This window comes from Maniola hyperantus, chromosome 22 (assembly GCF_902806685.2).
Source record: "Maniola hyperantus chromosome 22, iAphHyp1.2, whole genome shotgun sequence".
NCBI classification, from domain to species: Eukaryota; Metazoa; Arthropoda; class Insecta; order Lepidoptera; family Nymphalidae; genus Maniola; species Maniola hyperantus.
Window position 1 is genome coordinate 4,047,181 of NC_048557.2, and position 17,664 is coordinate 4,064,844.

Sequence of the window (17,664 nt, forward strand, 5' to 3'; positions counted from 1 at the left end):
GCCCGCACCCCCAGCGCACAACCCCTATTAGCGCGGGTGACGGGGGTGTGGGGCGTCCCCCCGTCTCATATCCCGATTGTCATCTCGAGCGATGACATTGACATTGCTGCATCGTATCCTATATCTACGAAGTTAACTGCAAATGGTAATTTTTGAGCTATCACCTAAAAATGTGGGAATTTTTAAACACTAGGTACTGTATTTCCCTACCCGTATTATAAATAGGAAAGTGTGTTTGTCTGTTGGTTTATTGGTCTGTCCTTCAATCACATTGCTATAACAAATCGATGTTAACACTAACGCCTGTAAGCTAGAGTATGAACTTTATTCTATCTTTTTTGTAGAGTCCGTAGCTCATCCTAAAGCCTGCGCGCAAATGATACCTAGTACAGCAGTAATTTACAAGTAGAGCTCCTGATGGTACAGATTTAGCTTGCATCCTGAAAACAGGCTCTCAAAAAATCAAAAAGTTAAAACCTAAAACAACTCGAAGTCGCGGGGATCATCACAAATCATCATGATCAACACATCGCCGGCACATTACTGAGCGGGCAAAGTGTTGGGATTTTAGGGCATATACTCTGCCATGCTGGAGCGATGCGGATTGGCAGACTTCACACACCTTAGAAAATATTACGGGGAACTCTCAGGCATGCAGGTTACCTCACGATGTTTTCCTTCACAGTCAAAGCAAGTGATATTCAATTGCTTAAAAGGCACACAAAAGTAAGAGTTGCGTGCCCAGGATCGAACCCCTTACTTCGTGAATTGGAGGCGGACATCTTAACCAGTAGATTTCACAGCTAGGCAACATCAAGTAAAGAATATTTTCCTTTTTGGTTCTAATGCACTGAGCAGAAGGAGTAGTTTTCCCATCCTAGGACCTACCTACCTGCCCTGTCGTACAGGGTGCGTTCAGACTTCAGCTTCATTCGCGCCCTAACCACCGGCCGTGATGGGCGTACCGCGAGTCGCTAGCACCGCGCCAGCCGAGCTCGAGCTCGGGCGAGCGAACAACCACCTGTTCATCGTCGACGACTCGAGAGACGCGCGCGCGAGAGAAGGTTAGTGCCCCTTTTATGCGTTCCATCTTCAAATTGAATTATTACTCGTACATTCGCGAAATGTTTCCACTTTCGATTTTTAAACTGTGTGTTTCTTATTTTTATAAAGAAAAATAGGCGGCGTTTTTCTAAATTGTACTTAAGTGTTTTCATTTTTATCGAACAGTGAAGCAATCAGAAATATGAAAGTGTACCTTCTCACTTTCATTTTTCAATATTTTTTTGGGATAAATGCAGTGTATTTAATTAAAATTGTGTAATTTTTTCCATTTACGGCTCGTTTTATGTGTTAAAATAAAGATTCCGATGAATTGAGAACCTCCTCCTTTTTGAATTCGGTTAAAAATAAAAGCCATCACTACTTTGTTGGTTTGTCCTCCAATCACGGAGCAACGGATTGACATGATTTTTAGCATGGGTTTTTACAGTTAAAGACCTGGAGAGTGACATACGCTCTATTCCGGTAAATCAAAGACTTTCCACGGGACTTTTAAAAACCTAAATCCACGCGGATAAAGCCGCGGGCATCAGCTAGTAAAAAAATTATTTTTTTAAATAATTTCGTTTCCAGCATTCTATTTTCAAGTCGTACCTATTCTTCAAAAAAGTGTCTAACTTTGTTTTGGTAAACTGGGGCCATGGTTATTAATGTTCTTTATTTAATAAAGAGCACGCTCCATTAATTACCACGGCTACATGAATTTTAATTGGTTTCAAATTTTAGCAGCTTCGCAGTTTTCGGAGTTCACCGTGTCTTTTCTATTGTGGCGTTACGAATAAATTACTTACAGTCTAACAATAAATCGATTTAAATAGTGAATATAAATCAGCATTTAATGTTACTTAAGAACAATAATAATTAATGAAAACTAATTTATAAAAATATAAAAAATTTAATAAAAATTATAAAATAATAATTTAAATCCAAAACCTATTGAGATTTGAAAGGAGGAAACATTCCTCGAGTACTCTACGAAAATCAACGCAAATGAAATTACTTACGTGAAACAGATAGTTAATTAATGTTTAAAATCAACTGATGCCCGCGACTTCGTCCGCGTGGATTTAGATTTTTTTAAATCCCGTGAGAATTCTTTGATTTTTCCGGATAAAAAGTAGCCAATTAATCCAGGCTATGTGCTGAAATTTGGACTGGAGATACGAGTAGATTATGATCTATCTCCATTCCAAATTTCAGCAAAATCCGTGCAGTATTTTTTACGTGTAGGAGTAACAAACATACACACTCACATACAAACTTTCTCCATAATGAGCGTTAAGCGTGCGCCTATAATAAGTAAATTTTTTTTTAGAAAGCAATGAATACTTCAATTAATTATTTACCGATAAATTGGTTCAAATCCCTGGAATGTAATTAGTCGATACTCTATAACAGATTGGTTCGCATAGCGGTTTCAATATCGGTCTGAACAGAGGTCTTGGCTTGATCGTTAAGTTCATTGAATTTTGAGATAATTAAGTTGGTAGGTAAGTAGGTACATTTTATTAATTACGAGATTCTATATGCCGGCTTCACTTGCGTAAAATTCCTTAGAAACATTTAATTTTAGAGAGAGTACGGCTTATTACTAAAATAACTACATATATATATTTTTAAGGTTCCGTACCGAAGCGTGTGAACGGGATCCTATTACTAAGCCTCCGCTGTCCGTCTGTCAGCGAGCTGTATCTCGTGAACCGTGATACTAGGGTTGCATGAAAATAAATGGCTTCTAAATAAATATTTGTATATGAAATTTATAATTTTGTTCACTAACTTTTTAGAATATAATTCTGAAACCTGAACCTGCTTAAAAGGTCAAGATTTATTTTGAACTTTCAAATTTAAAATTCAAAGTGTGGTTTATTCAAATACTTAACAAAGTCTACTGAGTAGTCAAAAAGCGGATGGTTTTAAAACCATTGGTCTGGAATGCTTGCTTAGTGAAAGGTAAGTTGCTAATTTTAGGTCCTCATGGAACAGTTAACGCAGACGACCTTTTTGGGTTCCGTACGTCTGAGTGTCCGAAAAACGGCACCCGTATAGGATCTCTCGTGTATTTGTCTGCCCGTCTGTTACAGTCAATACGCTCCAATTTCCTACTGGACCGATTGAGATGAAATTTAGTAGGTAAGTTTTGAAATTCATACAAAATGTCCCTATTAATATTTTTTTAGATCACGGCCCAACCACCTCTTTAGCACAATAAGGTCGTGTTTTTAAAACGTTTCTGGTACGTACTTTAACTACTAGGCTGTGATAGCGTAGTGGTTAGGACGTCCGTCTCCTAATCGGAGGTCGGGGGTTCGATCCCGGGCACCTTTCGGAGTTTAAGTAATGAAATATCACTTGCTTTAACGGTGAGGGAAAACATCGTGAGGAAACCTGTATGCTTGAGAGTTCTCCATAATGTTCTCAAAGGTGTGTGAAACCTGCCAATCCGCACTAGGCCAGCGTGGTCGACTATGGCAAAAACCCTTCTCACTCTGAGAGGAGACCCTTGCTTTGTAGTGAGCTGGCAATGGGTGATGATGATGATGATGAGATACTTTTGACGGATATCCAGATGGTCTTTCGAAATTCGAAATGGAAATGAATTTCGTTACGGTTCGTATAAAATTACAGTATTATTTACCCGAACGTGTTTTAAATTATTGCATTTATCATTTATAGTTCCTGAAATTAAATTAAGCAATACATTTCCAGTTTCTGATATAATTTAAAGTAGACACCTATTAATGTGGATTTATGAGTGTCGATTTCGACCGATATTCGCGTCATACTTATTACACTAATACAGAGAAAACATAAAAAATGCAAAACAAAAATATAGGCAGGTAGGTACAATTTGCCTTGCCTTTAATAGTACTTCTACCTTACAAAGATTTTGGAAACTTATTAAATGATCACAATCAGACTTGAATACATCTCTAAAACGTAGAAAAGTATTCAAATCTGACATTTAATTCTTCAAATATAATTTAACATAAACAAGCAATCAAAAGGAATCCATAAATATGAATGGCATTGGTTTTTGAGTAATGCACAAATAAATAGATACATTATCACAACCTATCTATTAAGTACAATGTATATACCTATAACTGACTGACAGACCGAAGCAGAAACTGACTAACTGTCATATCAATGTCCAGTACATTGATATGACAGTTAGTCAGTTTCTGCTAAATCTAAAATCTTGAACTTTTATAAGTTCTCTTTATACCGTAGACTCTCACTAAGAAAGTTATTATTTCAAACTTAAATTCACGCGGACACATAGGTAGGCACTGGCAGCCATGAGTTGGTTTTATATTAGTTGAGGGAAAATATCCTGTTAATTTTATAATACACCTAGAAGAGAAAATATACTGATTACGGATTAAATATATTTACGAAGTATAGTCTTCAGAACACTTTTACCACTTTGAGTGTGCTCAAAGGAAATCTGAACTTTACGCCGGGATTTTGTTAAACCTACCTAGAAAGGACTCTTACAAAAGATTTTCCAGATGAAAGACGAAGCTCCAAAGTTACAAGCTTATAAAATATAAGTTAATGCAATTTATTTAATACTGGCGTATGGACAGCGATTTTTAGGGTTCCGTACCTCAAAAGGAAAAAGGGAGCCCTTTATTGGATTACTTTGTTGTCTGTCTGTCGGTCTGTCAAGAAACCTACAGGGTACTTCCCGTTGACCTTGAATCATGAAATTTGGCAGGTGAAAACTTGGGAAAAAGATTATTATCAAACAAGCCATGTTTGGTACTAAAATTTTAATTATTATTTTTATAACGGAGCGTTAGAAAAAGCGAATTTTAGCATAACTATTTAAAGACCCAAACAGATTAAAGGTCACTGTCCTTATAGTTTTTGATTTATGAGTTACTAAAAGTCGTAAAATATAATATAGGTACTTATCGCCGATAATATTTTGAAGTGGTACTTAATTAATATTAGCATATCAATTAGTACCTACGCTTAACTGAATATTCATAATAATCATATTTTTTTTTTTATCTTTTTTTCTTGTTACTTTAATTTTTATTGTTCTTGTTATTTTAATTTCTGTTGTTTCTGTTATTCTATCGTTTGTTGTTTCTGTTACTTTATATTCTGTTGTTTATTTTATTTTATTTTATTTTTTGTTGTTCCTGTTATTTGATTTACTGTTACTTTACTTTAATTTTTTTTTTGTTGCTTCTGTTATTTTATTGTTTGTTGTTTTTTAAAAATATGATAAAAATGAGAAAAATATATAAATGAGAGTATATTAATTTACCAAATATAATAATTATATTTTTTCATTAACATAATTATTACGTCGTAACCTTTTCCATTCAATTATGGATTATAATGTGGTAGGCTCCAAGATCCTTCCAGTTCAAGTACATCTAAATACCATCATCATAATTATCAACCGACAGACGTCCACTGCTGGACATAGGTCTCTTGTAGGGACTGCCACTCGCCACGGTCTAGCGGCAGCGGCTTCCTGCGACGCGTTTGCTGTCGTCTAGCCCGTGTCCAGCCACCTTGGGACCCCAACGTCTATCGGCTTTTCGAACTATGCACCCTGCCTATTGCCACTTCAGCTGCGCAACTCTCTGCGCTCTGGTTCTCTTACGGATCTTCTCATAGCTAATTTGATTACGTAGAGAAACTCCAAGTATGGCTCTATCAATCGCCCACTGAGTGACTATGAGCCAATTATTGACATCTAAATATTATAAAAAAAGAAAAGTCCTGACTTACTGACTAACTTATCAACACCCCGCTCAAAAGCTTGAACCAAGAGAGCTGAAATTTTGTAACGAGTTTCCGTTACTGCACTGACTGTACTTAGTATCGTATTGTATCTGGAGTAAGTACAGATACGCTTACGAAGACGCTTAGAAACGGATTTCACTATTAGACATAATCATAATATTATTATTTAGTCTAGAAACTTTGTTGTTCCTTGGGTTGGCAACTAACTTGTGAAGGGCCGATCGCCGACAGTTTGGCAATTGTCTACCCGTCACTTGGAAAGCAACACTGTTATTATAGGTATTTTGAATGGTATTATTTTCATATTTATCAGATTCGAAGTTTAGTATTTACCTAACTAGCCTACGACGATTTAGTTCACGAGGATTTAGGTTATTTTGTTTGATTTTCCGGGACAAAAAGTATGTCTATGTTCGTCCCCGAGATGTAAGGTGTACTTTTTCATAAAAATCGGTTGAAAGGATGGTCCGTGAAAAACTGGCAGACAGACAGACATAGTTTTGCAATTATAATAATATGAAGTATTGATAAAGCAATTTTACGTCTGATCTTTTATGTAAACCAGGGAGCACGACAGTGCCCCCGCCAAGACGAGCCAAACTAAAGGACGGGGCACTACGTACCTTTTCTCTAAGCGTTTCGTTGTATTTTCGAACAGTCAAAGCTTATGTCTCGATAACGCTAGAAAGCTGAATTTTTCAGGATAAGGTGTCCTCAGCAAACTTATTAAACATACCAAGTATCAATTATCTAGCTTTATATCGTTTAAGATTTATTGATACCTGAAATACATCGATTTTCGTCGACAAACATTAAACGGCCAGTTTTTTTACCATTTTTTTTTTACCAAGACGTAGGGTTTGTAGTGTCAGGGCTTATAAGCAGAGTTATTTAATCCATACTAATATTATAAATGCGAAAGTGTGTCTGTCTGTCTGCTAGCCTTTCACGGCCCATCCGTTCAACCGATTTTGACGAATTTTGGTATACAGATACCTTGGATCCCGGGACATAGGCTACTTTTTATCCCGGAAAATCAAAGAGTTCCCATGGGATTTTCAAAAACCTAAATCCATGCGGATGAAGTCGCGGGCATCATCTAGTGTTATATAAATGTGATACAGTCAAGAGCATTTAAGAGCTATATACTTTGGACTTGGGACAGGTCCCATGGGCAGCACAAATCGAAGCTCAGCTCTACTAGAGATCTCATTACTTTTTAACAAAGAAGGCATTCTAAACTTGTGAGTCTTGGCAACCAAATTTACATGAAATGTTTTTGGTGGGATTAATATTACAACTAAGTACTTATATGTATAAAATGTTTGAAGTGTCAACAACCTAGCTTACAGTTATTGAACTCGCGGTTTATTATTAAGTATAATCTTAGAGAGTTACGACAGAGTGAACTAGCTACGAAGTGGCTACGCAGATTGCGTAGCGACAACGTAGCACTTACCGTAACCATGGATTTTAAGGCGTTTATACTTGCCTTTCTAATGTTAGAATGTAAGCTGAAATTGAATTAAAGACTAATCTAAGATAAGATTGCTCTGGAAACTTTTATATAAAGGATTTTGGAAAATTCCACGAATTTGATATTTCATGAAACATCAATATGAACGGTATGTTTATGTATGGTATCCTCTTCAACCTAGTTGCCTGGTAGAGATCGCTTCACAGCGATAAGGCCGCTGATTGTATGTTCTTCTTTTACATGTTTCTTTTTGTGTCTTTTCTTTTTGGTGTACAATAAAGAATATTAAACTAAACTAAACTATGTTTATTTATTTTTGTTCTTGTAACACAAAGTAAACATGGTAGGTATTTAGTGCAAACAAATCAGTTCTCTAGTAAACATGTAAATAAACATACAAATGAACAAAAAATATTCCGACATCTATTTGTAATTGTGATATTTGCATGTAAATAATTCTGGGGATATATGAAAAAATAAATGAATTCATAGGTTGAACGTAGTTTAATAAATTCACTATGCATTTGTTAGCGATAGTTTGTGTAACACTCAAATTACCTACAAACTCTATCGGGTGTGTTCAAACTAAGTATTTAACTTGGTAAGGTGTATCTGTAGGCCGCAGTGGCAAGTGTGCCGAATAAAAGAGATTTTAGAGAGGGATACGTAAAAGAAATGATGACCCAAATCAAACAATTCAATAAAATTGATTAAACTAACAGGTTGATATCATACACATCCCTCGCTACGCAGTTTAACACATGTTTAACACATCTCTGGTGAAAGGCAGAAATATTGAAATACCTACCAAATCTCATGATTCGAGGTCAATGGGAAGTACCCTGTGGGTTTTCTTGACAGACACAATGGACAGACGGACAGACAGACAGACAGACAACAAAGTCATCCTATAAGGGTTTCTTTTTTCCTTTTGAGGTAGGGAACCCTAAAAATTCCTGACTCACTCACTGACCCATCAACAGCCAGTCCAAACCTTTAGACCTATTACTAAAATTTTGCACTGAGGTTCCCTATATGATATATACAAGGAATAAGGCAGGATCAAATTCCTACGAGATAGGGAATAAAGAGAATTTATATTTTAGACAAACGAAGTCGCGGGCGGTCGCTAGTTTAGTATAAGAGTACTACAACGATAGAGATAGAACGATAGAGAGATAGTTCATAGATATGTGTTACACCTCAGTAGAATTAACGTTATGTCATTATAATATTAGTTTATTCTACACTCAAATTGACTCACAAACTCTACCGGATTCGTTAAGCTAAACACTTAACTTGATTATGTATATATCCACGGTGTATGGTGCGTCAAATAAAAGGGATCTTAATTAGGATTTAGGTCACATGACGCGTCGCTCCTTTACAACTATGTAATTGTCAATTTTGTAAGCGGCGGCGAAATTCTGTCTGGCTTACGCGATCCCTTTGGGTATTTAGTTTCTCCTCGCAAATATTTTAATGACTAAGATAGCTTAGTAAGCAAGCTTAGGTACTTAGCTTTTTACTGCGATTTTGTCCATGTGATAAATTCTTTAAAAAAATCTAGTTGGGAGTCAAAATCCTTTCTTTTTCTTAGAAACTATCGATATATACAATTAGTTTAGAAACGGTTTAGTTCGCGTGTTTCACCTTGTGAATTAGTAAAATGTTACAGTCAAAACGTAGTTAACACCCATATCCAGTCAAAATTCATTTTAACTGAACAAGAAAACCATTCAAAGCATATACAATTTTTTGAAGCTCGCTCCTATAGGCCGCGACAGGTTGAGATGGCAATCGGGGTATGAGCTGGGGGACATCCTGCACAGCCGCACGTCATCCGCACCGGGTTAGCGTGGGGGCTGTGCGGGTGTGCGGGGCGTTCCCTGCCCAATTGCTATCTCAACCTGTCAAAAGTCAAAAGGACTGCGCTAAGTCTGTATCGCTACGGTACTATGTCTCCCACGCGAAGGTATACGAATTTGCCTTCATTTTTTGAAATGCAATTGTATGAGTTTTGCCTATCTAGTGTTTTATAATATCTTTGATTATACCTACCTAAAATCAATATTCCTAATAGGTATAAGGTTAAATGCCTGCGGAAAGAATTTATGGTCAAAGTTTTCGGATACTTGATTGAATAAATCTTCAATTTTAATTTAATTTAAAAAAGTAAGATTATACCTACTGATAGATAGTCTTATATACTAATAGTCTTATGGAACCTAATTAAGAAAATGGTGATAACTCCCTCGGTAGTTAGTACTTTAAACTTTTGGGAATTTAATTTGAAAGTTTGAAAACTTATGAGTTGCATTGGCTATCCATCTGAGAGTTTTGAAATGTCTGAAAGAAAATTGCTAGAAAAGCTATTCCTAAAGGACCTACCTTTAGGAATAGTTTTCGTATTAAAGTGTTAAGTATGGCGTACTTGTTCTATTTGTAGTTGCATCGAGTTTCACGATTACTGCTTTTCCATTTTCCAGATATTATTTATTTATGTAAACATCATTATTGCTTATTACTACTGCAAATATTACTGCAAAGTCTATCTATACTATCCATACTAATATAAATTCGGAAGTATGTTGGTCTGTCTATTTGTCCGCCTGTCTATCTGTTTGTCTGCCTGCAAGATTTTCACAGCCCATCCGTTTCACCAATTTTGACGGGTTGCATCTCGGAGTAGGACGTATAGGCTGCTATTTAATTTATTTAATAAACATATAAAAGATTATGTTATGACAATAATAACATGCATAATATTGGCCCAGGAAATTCAAAAAGTTCCCACGGAATTTTACAAAAACCTAAATCCACAAGGACTAAGTTGCAGGCATCATCTACTTGGTACAGGGATAGCTTTCTATCCTGGAGACGGATATAAGTTTTTATCCAGGAAAATCGAAGAGGATTTCTATTAAAACCTAACTATTAAAAATTCACGTGGACGAAGTACCTAAACTAGTATGAAATCAGGCTTGCCAATTTTTTAGAGACCAATTTATTTTGACGTAGACTACTGATTAGTTTTGGCCCACAATTACCAGCACCTCAGTAATTGCGCCTCTTGGTCCAGACAGACTGCTACAATTTCGTAATATTAGTAGAGAGATAGATAAACTAAAATACAGAGTTATTCATATTGTCAGTTGTAAAGTCAACATCGTTGTACGATAGCGTTTATCCAACGGATATGAACTTCCTTCGTTTAATAACCTTCGTATATTATGAAATACTAGTATTATTTACTTTTGTCGCAAATCCCGGATAACTAAGACGTTTATGCTTATAGTTGTGAACTTTAGTGCTTATTGGTGTAGAGAATAGTGTTATGCACAAGTAAGTAAGATAGTTTTAAAGCTAAATTTCCTAAATTCCTAATTAAAACTTTACTTTAAGTGTTTACCTAAGATGATGACCATTGATGGGCAGTTTGAGCAGTCAACTGCTCTAGCAGCTGACTATTTAACTGCAGTTGGAGGTTAACTGCGCTGCAAAGCACGTGTAGCCTAGCTGTTGTGACAACGCATATCAATCGATTCATTTTTTTTGTAACTCCAAAAGCTTTGCGTGCCTCTTCGACTAGCGAAGGTTGGCAGTCAGCTTTGTGTATTCCACTCTGTTCCTCGCGAGGCTTCCGTCGGTCCCGGTTATCATCGCTAACACCTGATAATAACTGAAAAACCTTGCCTTGTATGCTAAAGGATCTGGGAACACCATAACACAGACATTTTAAAATAGCTGGCTTTAAAATATCACCCGTGATACAAAAAGTTGATGTACTGAAATGGATATTCACAATTTACGGCGTAATATTTTGTCGCCAATAAAATTCCCTTCAAGGAATTAATCTACTGTGAGAATATAAAAATTTATTTTGAAGCTGTATTTAAATATTAAATAGAGAAATGGCGGGGAATCCCCGGTACACCAGCCACGCCCACCTGCTTGTACCAGATAATTGTAGATAGCTAGGTACTTACTTTATTCATATTACGCGCGTTGTACCTACCCACCTGTTTATTGATTAAAGAATCGGACTGGAAAATGGTTAGGACGCGTTTTAAAGCTCAATTACACGTCCTCATACTGCGTCGAAGTACTCCTTATTGATGATCGTGATCCTTTTACATTAATCCCATATTGGAGAAGTTTTCTTGAGATAAGAATGTAGTAACTTCTCGGATCTTTCCGCTTAGTCACACATCTTAACGTTTGTGATGTGACGGGGCTGGCATATACCTAAGTCTATAACTCACCTATATAAAAGCCCCTTAAAAATCAGTACCCTTATTATAAACGCGAAAGTGTGTTTGTTTGTTGGTTTGCTGGTTTGTTGGTTTGTTGGTTTGTTCTTCAATCATGTCGCAACGGTGCAACGGATTGACGTGATTTTTTGCATGGGTATAGATGGTATGGTATTAAAGACCTGGAGAGTGACATAGGCTACATTTTATCCCGGAAAATAAAAGATTTCCCACGGGATTTTTAAAAAACCTAATTCCACGCGGACGAAGTCGCGGGCATCAGCTAGTATCAGATAAAAAAAATTTTTTGTTTTTCATTGTCTGGTCGGAGGCGTCAGCCGTGGCTAGTTGCAAACCTGCTGACATTATAATGTGTCGTATGTATGTACATACGTATGTATATATTATCGTTACTTGCAACCAGATTGGTGAAGATCTTCGAGCATCTGGTGTGTGAACGGACAATTTAGTTGATCACGCGAAATTATTGCAATCTAGTGTTATAAATGCAAAAATGTGCCTGTCGGTCTTTGTGTTACCTTTTCACGGCCCATCCGCTTTACCGATTTTAACGAGTTACAGAAATAACTTGCATTTCCAAGATTAGGTACTTTTTATTCCGGAAACTAAAAGAGCTCCCATGGAATTTTGAAAAACTTGAATCCCCGCGGCCGAAGTCGTGGGAAGTATATGTATATAGGTACTTACCTAATTCTATTATCGGTGTAGTTTTCAACCATTAGTACCTTAAGTTATAGTTCAATAAACTCTGAAGTTGGTTCAGCTTTTATGTTAGTTGTTGGATAGAAGTTTAGGTTGTTAATTTCTGTATCACGTTACCAATTAGTTAAGTTTTTAATCTCTGCGGTTTAGACCTTCATGCCCACGTGTTGAACAGTGGTTTGCTCTGTAAGGGTATTCCGTTATAATCCCTTTGGTTTACAACTGTCTCATTCAACCTACAAACCCATTTAAGGGATATAAATAACACCTGCCAGCGCCAACTGTCCTGACAAATGATTATGGATCCTACTCACTGAAATGGAAATATACAAGTACGCTGGAAGAGTGTGCCATACAAAATGGCGGTTACTTTTTGTGTGGATTCAAAGCGCTCTATCGAGCGTACCGGGAATTAAAATTGACACTTTGTGTCAAATGGTCTTCGTGTTGACACTATGTTGGTAGATGTCTTATCACTAACATTGTCCCGAAAATCTTAAGTGCGTGACTTGACACACATGCGTGTGGTTGTACAAACTAAACAGATAGATACAGGCGCGGTGTTCAGGCAGCTTTAGGTAAAACGACACCTATGAGCATGCTTTAAAATATGGGGGTCTGTTACCAGTCTATAAAAGTCATTGGTTATAATGATAGAACCTTATCACTTGTGCATGTTATCTGGCTTTTAAGCTTGAGCTCCGCTTATCTCAGTCGCATCTATACCCGGGATCCTGAGACGCCTTATACATAGGTACTTGACGCGGACAGTACCGCTGGGTTTTTAGTGGGTATGCTGATGGCGATTAATGGCTCATCTATCTTGTAGTCACCTGGCATCCTTACCAAGTAGAACCTGGTTATTCAATTCATCCCCTTCAGAACTGGCAAAGATGATAAATCATACAGCCTTTTTGTATTGCCAAAGTTAAAATTATTTAAATTTTACGTTTTGATAATAATCAACTGATTCTAAACACACTGACCAAAATTCTGTTTATTAGATAATTATTTTGCAAAATCATGAAAAATATATAAACAAATCACATTTATAAGAAGAAAAAATTGTCACCATGTGGACAAAGCTTTAGGACGAGCCCCTCTATCCACTCGAGTGAGCAGTGATGGAGGCTTTACGACATGATGGATTATAGACTTTCACAAAAACCTCTACAACAGTAGATTTTCACACGATATTATGTAGTGAAATAGAGGCTCGTTTTATGAGTTTTGAAAACGTATAATATACCTATTTGCTCACTCATATTACAAAGCTTTTATTCGGTAAACGCAATGACATTTGTTAGAATGTCATTGGGTAAACGTATGAATGGGTTGCCTATATTATTCTATAGCTTATGCTCGCGACTTCTATTTATTGTCTATTTTACCCCCTTGGGGGTTGAATTTTCAAAAATCCTTTCTTAGCAGATCTAGCAGTCTGCATAATAGCTATCTGCATGCCCAATTTCAGCCCGATCCGTCCAGTAGTTTTAGCTGTGCGTTGATAGATCAGTCAGTCAGTCGGTCACCTTTCCCTTTTATATATTTAGACTAATATTATTATTCTAGACTTATATTGGGTATTCATTTTTTGGTTTAGAAATGAAACTAAATGAAATGGAAATATAATAATGTATTGTAATTGTATGTTGTAAGTCTAATATAAAAGGAAAAGCTGACTGACTGATCTATCAACGCACAGCTCAAATTACTGGACAGATCGAGCTAAAAGGAGATGGCCCTAAATTGCCCGAGGGTCGTTACAAGTTTGTATAGTGAAAAGTACCAAGAGACCTAACTTACATTACTTTACAAATAATATTTTGAAAGACATAAATAGAAACCTAGGAACTAGCGGGGCTTTTTACTAACAAAACCTTTTAGGTAATTTTAGTGAGATGTTAGGTTAGGTACTCAATACGCAATAACGCCACTATCTAAGGTCAAAAATACTGTTTTTATTATTAATTTACACAGGAAAACTAACCCAAAGGAAAATGTTTCATCGTGACGCATAAACTTTTTTTCTAGGGCAAACAATGTATTGAGGAGTGACCATCTCCTTTGGCATGTAGATAGCTGTTATGACGTAGACATCTGCTAAGAAAGGACTTTTGAAAACTCAACCCTTCAGAGGGTAAAATAGGGATTTGGTGTAGTCCACGCGGACGAAGTCGCGGGGAGGACCACGCCCTTTTCAGTCGAGAGTCGAGACCGCGTGGGCGTGACTAGCGTACAGTACCCGTAGTACAAGATTTTACGTCTCACCAAACGAAACCAAATTCGAGAGTCGAAATATTTCCGCGTTACAGTAAAATGGACCTAAACAGCCTTGAATTGAAGTCAAATATTCAATGCCACTGATTTTAATTTCGCAATGTTTCCGCTTGGAGCGCTGGCTGTAGAAGTGTAGACAAACTTGAGCTTTAAAACAAGGCATTCAAGATCCAGTTAACTGTAACGCGGAAGTATTTCGACTCTCGAATTTGGTTTGGTTTGGTGAGATGTAAAATCTTGTACTACGGGTACAGGGGATTCCCTTCCAAAGTTATTACTGTAATATTGGTTTATATTTCACTTAAATACAGTTCAATAACACAGTATATAAAAGAGTTAAGGGGTCTAGACTCTTCAAGCTACGTATCTAAATATATAAAAGGAAAATCTGACTGACTGATCTACGCACAGCTCAAACCATTGAACGGATCGGGCTGAAATTAAGCATACCTACATATAGCTATTATGATGTAGACATCGGCTATGAAAGAATTTTTGAAAATTCAACCCCTAAAGGTCCCAACACACTTGATATGAGTTTGCATGGAACAAGGCGCGCCATATTTTCCGCGCAGCGCAGCGCAAATGCGTTTGGACCTTATGCGGGTAAAATAGCGGTTTGAAATTTGTGTAATCCACGCGGGTGAAGTCGCGACCTTAATCTAATCTATCTAACAATCTATGAAAACTTTTGTCGTTTTAGAAAGCAAACCATGCATTCAATGGCTACTTAACCGTTTATAAAAATGTTAAATAAATAATATATTTTTAATAAGTAATTTAAAAAAAATTAAAAATATAATTAAAATCCTAGAGTAAATGACCGGAGATCAAAGGACCGCGCGTATTAGCCGAAGTGCCGCGGTTGCCTTTGGTTGGTTGTTTCATATTGAATATTGAACCAAATTAGTTTTTTTTTTTCAAACTAAAATATTATTATTTATTCATTTTTGTCTTATTACTAGAGTATAGATAGATTGGGTACATTAACTGATTCGCTTTTGTAAGATTTGATTTGATTTGACATAATATTATCATTCCTCTGATACAGGTCAAACGGCCACTGGCTGTACAAACTTTTAAGTCTGTACAACATATTAAGTTTACTTTTTAAGATAGACTCCCACTATGTGATTTTCAGAAATTTCAACTAAACCATGTGTCTGCAAAATAGCTTTAACACCCGCATGTACCAACTGGCAAAACTATACCCAGGCTTATTCTAACATTCATCAGCTTCTAAGACCAAGTTTAATATTAATAAGTCAGTCCTCCGAGCTGGAGGCCCTGTCTTCCGAGACACAGATTTTACTAGTTCGGAAAACAGGTGTACAGTAATGTTTTTGTAATAGGGAATTATAACTGATCTATGTCAATAATGTCTTGTTATGCTTATGCTTATGTAGTATTTATTATTGTGCCAAATAAACTTTATCTTATCTTATCTTACGAGAGATACAGTAGTCCAACGCCTTTGATCTCGTGGTAAATGCCGACCACGATGACCTTTCAATATCGGTCCCGGAATTACTGGGGCCGTCTTGGGTCGCTCCCTCGTCCCTCACTTACCGTACGATTGCTCTGTCAAGACTCTAGATGGCTTCGAACCTCTGTAATAACATACTATCCTTGCTCTGTGGTATTAGCACTGGTATAGCTGTGGTAAGTATTAGCGTAAAAGATCTTTTCGTTAAATTATCTGATAAAGACGGTCGGTTTACCGAAAAGCCATTAGCTAAGAAAAGAAGAATCGCCACTTACCACTGTGAAAATAAAACGCTTTTTGTTACTTTCGTTCATTTGAAAAAGACTTTCCTTTAGGTCTCTTCAGTCAGTTTATAATCTCTTTAACTTTGCTTTGGTTGGCAGCTGAATAAACCGTACTTAAGGGTACCTACGATTTTCGTGCAAAAACAATATTTTCATCGGTGGTTTGTAGTTATACATTTTCTACTTACCTGGTCTTTTTTTTCCATAAGTAGCTTGAAGTTATTGAAATATTTTATTACTAGATGATGCACGCAACTTCGTCAGCGTGGATTTAGGTTTTTACAAATCCCGTAGGAACTCTTTGATTTTCCGGGATAAAAAGTAGCCTATGTCCTTCCCCGGGATGCAAGCTGCATTTGGACAATGTATCTTGTGGGGAAGTGTAGCAGCCCCCACTAGACACATTGTCCAAAATATGTCCAGCGGTGGACATCTGTCAGTTAATAATTCCACCAATCTAAAAGTTTATCGTAATCGAATTTTTCAACAAGACGGACTAAATTATCTTTAAAGATAATTACACCACTTGGCATTCACAGCTCCAGCTATTAAAATGTCCACAAAAGACTTTTATTACTTTCGTTCGTTTCAAAGACTTTCTTTTCAGAGTAATCTCACAAATAATCCCCTTCGCTATATTCCAGTTGACAGGTGAATAATGTACCTTTTATATACCTACTTACCTAGTATTCTTTTATCACACCGTCCTTTTCAGGAAAAAGTCATTCTTTCGACATATTATATTTTTCATACATAGCTATTTTTGAAATTATGTGTTTTTGATGGAAAGTTGAAAGGTCTCATTATCATGAGAGTTGAAAGGTGCTTTGTCCCGTTGGGCCAGATTAATTGAATTTACGTAGCCAAAGCTGGATAATAAGTACATAGGGTCTATAAGGGTTATAGCCTAGGGTTTGATATTTGAAATTTATCTTACCCATTTCAAAATTTTCATAAGTTAAATATATTATGAAATGAAAAACAATTGCTCTATAGTTTCGCAATGTCTTAACTTAAAATATGGCTATTTTATTTGTATTTAATTGTTGTAGGTACCTATATATTATACAATACACTAATTAATTTCTTTGCCGAAGGGTATTTTAACACCATATTTTTAATCATAGGTACTCGATTTTGTTTGTTTCGCACTCTTGGGTCAAAACTGTTTCAACGTGTTGCGTTGTTGCACGTTTGCTCAAAACACTATTTTCAGATACTAAGAAAAACTGTTTTGTATTATCTACAGATCAATTAAAATTCTAAAAAAAGATTAAGAAGGAATGGAATACCTAATTGTGCTTTCAATATTACATAGAGTGTTGT

General features: G+C 36.4%; 1 protein-coding gene across 5 annotated transcripts in view; it reads left to right on the forward strand.

Annotated features, from left to right (window-relative positions):
- The first annotated feature begins 951 nt into the window (after window positions 1–951).
- LOC117992968 (synaptotagmin-10-like) overlaps window positions 952–17,664 on the forward strand; it is an 89,753-nt gene continuing 73,040 nt past the window's right edge. The window contains exon 1 of one of the 5 annotated variants that reach the window (XM_069506238.1): window positions 952–1,064. In XM_069506238.1, the coding sequence (XP_069362339.1) occupies window positions 956–1,064 (109 nt within the window). In that variant the 5' untranslated portion in view covers window positions 952–955. Of the gene's footprint in view, window positions 1,065–10,578; window positions 10,662–17,664 lie in introns of those variants that run through there. The other 4 variants (XM_069506237.1, XM_034980701.2, XM_034980699.2 and 1 more) reach the window with 4 other exon arrangements.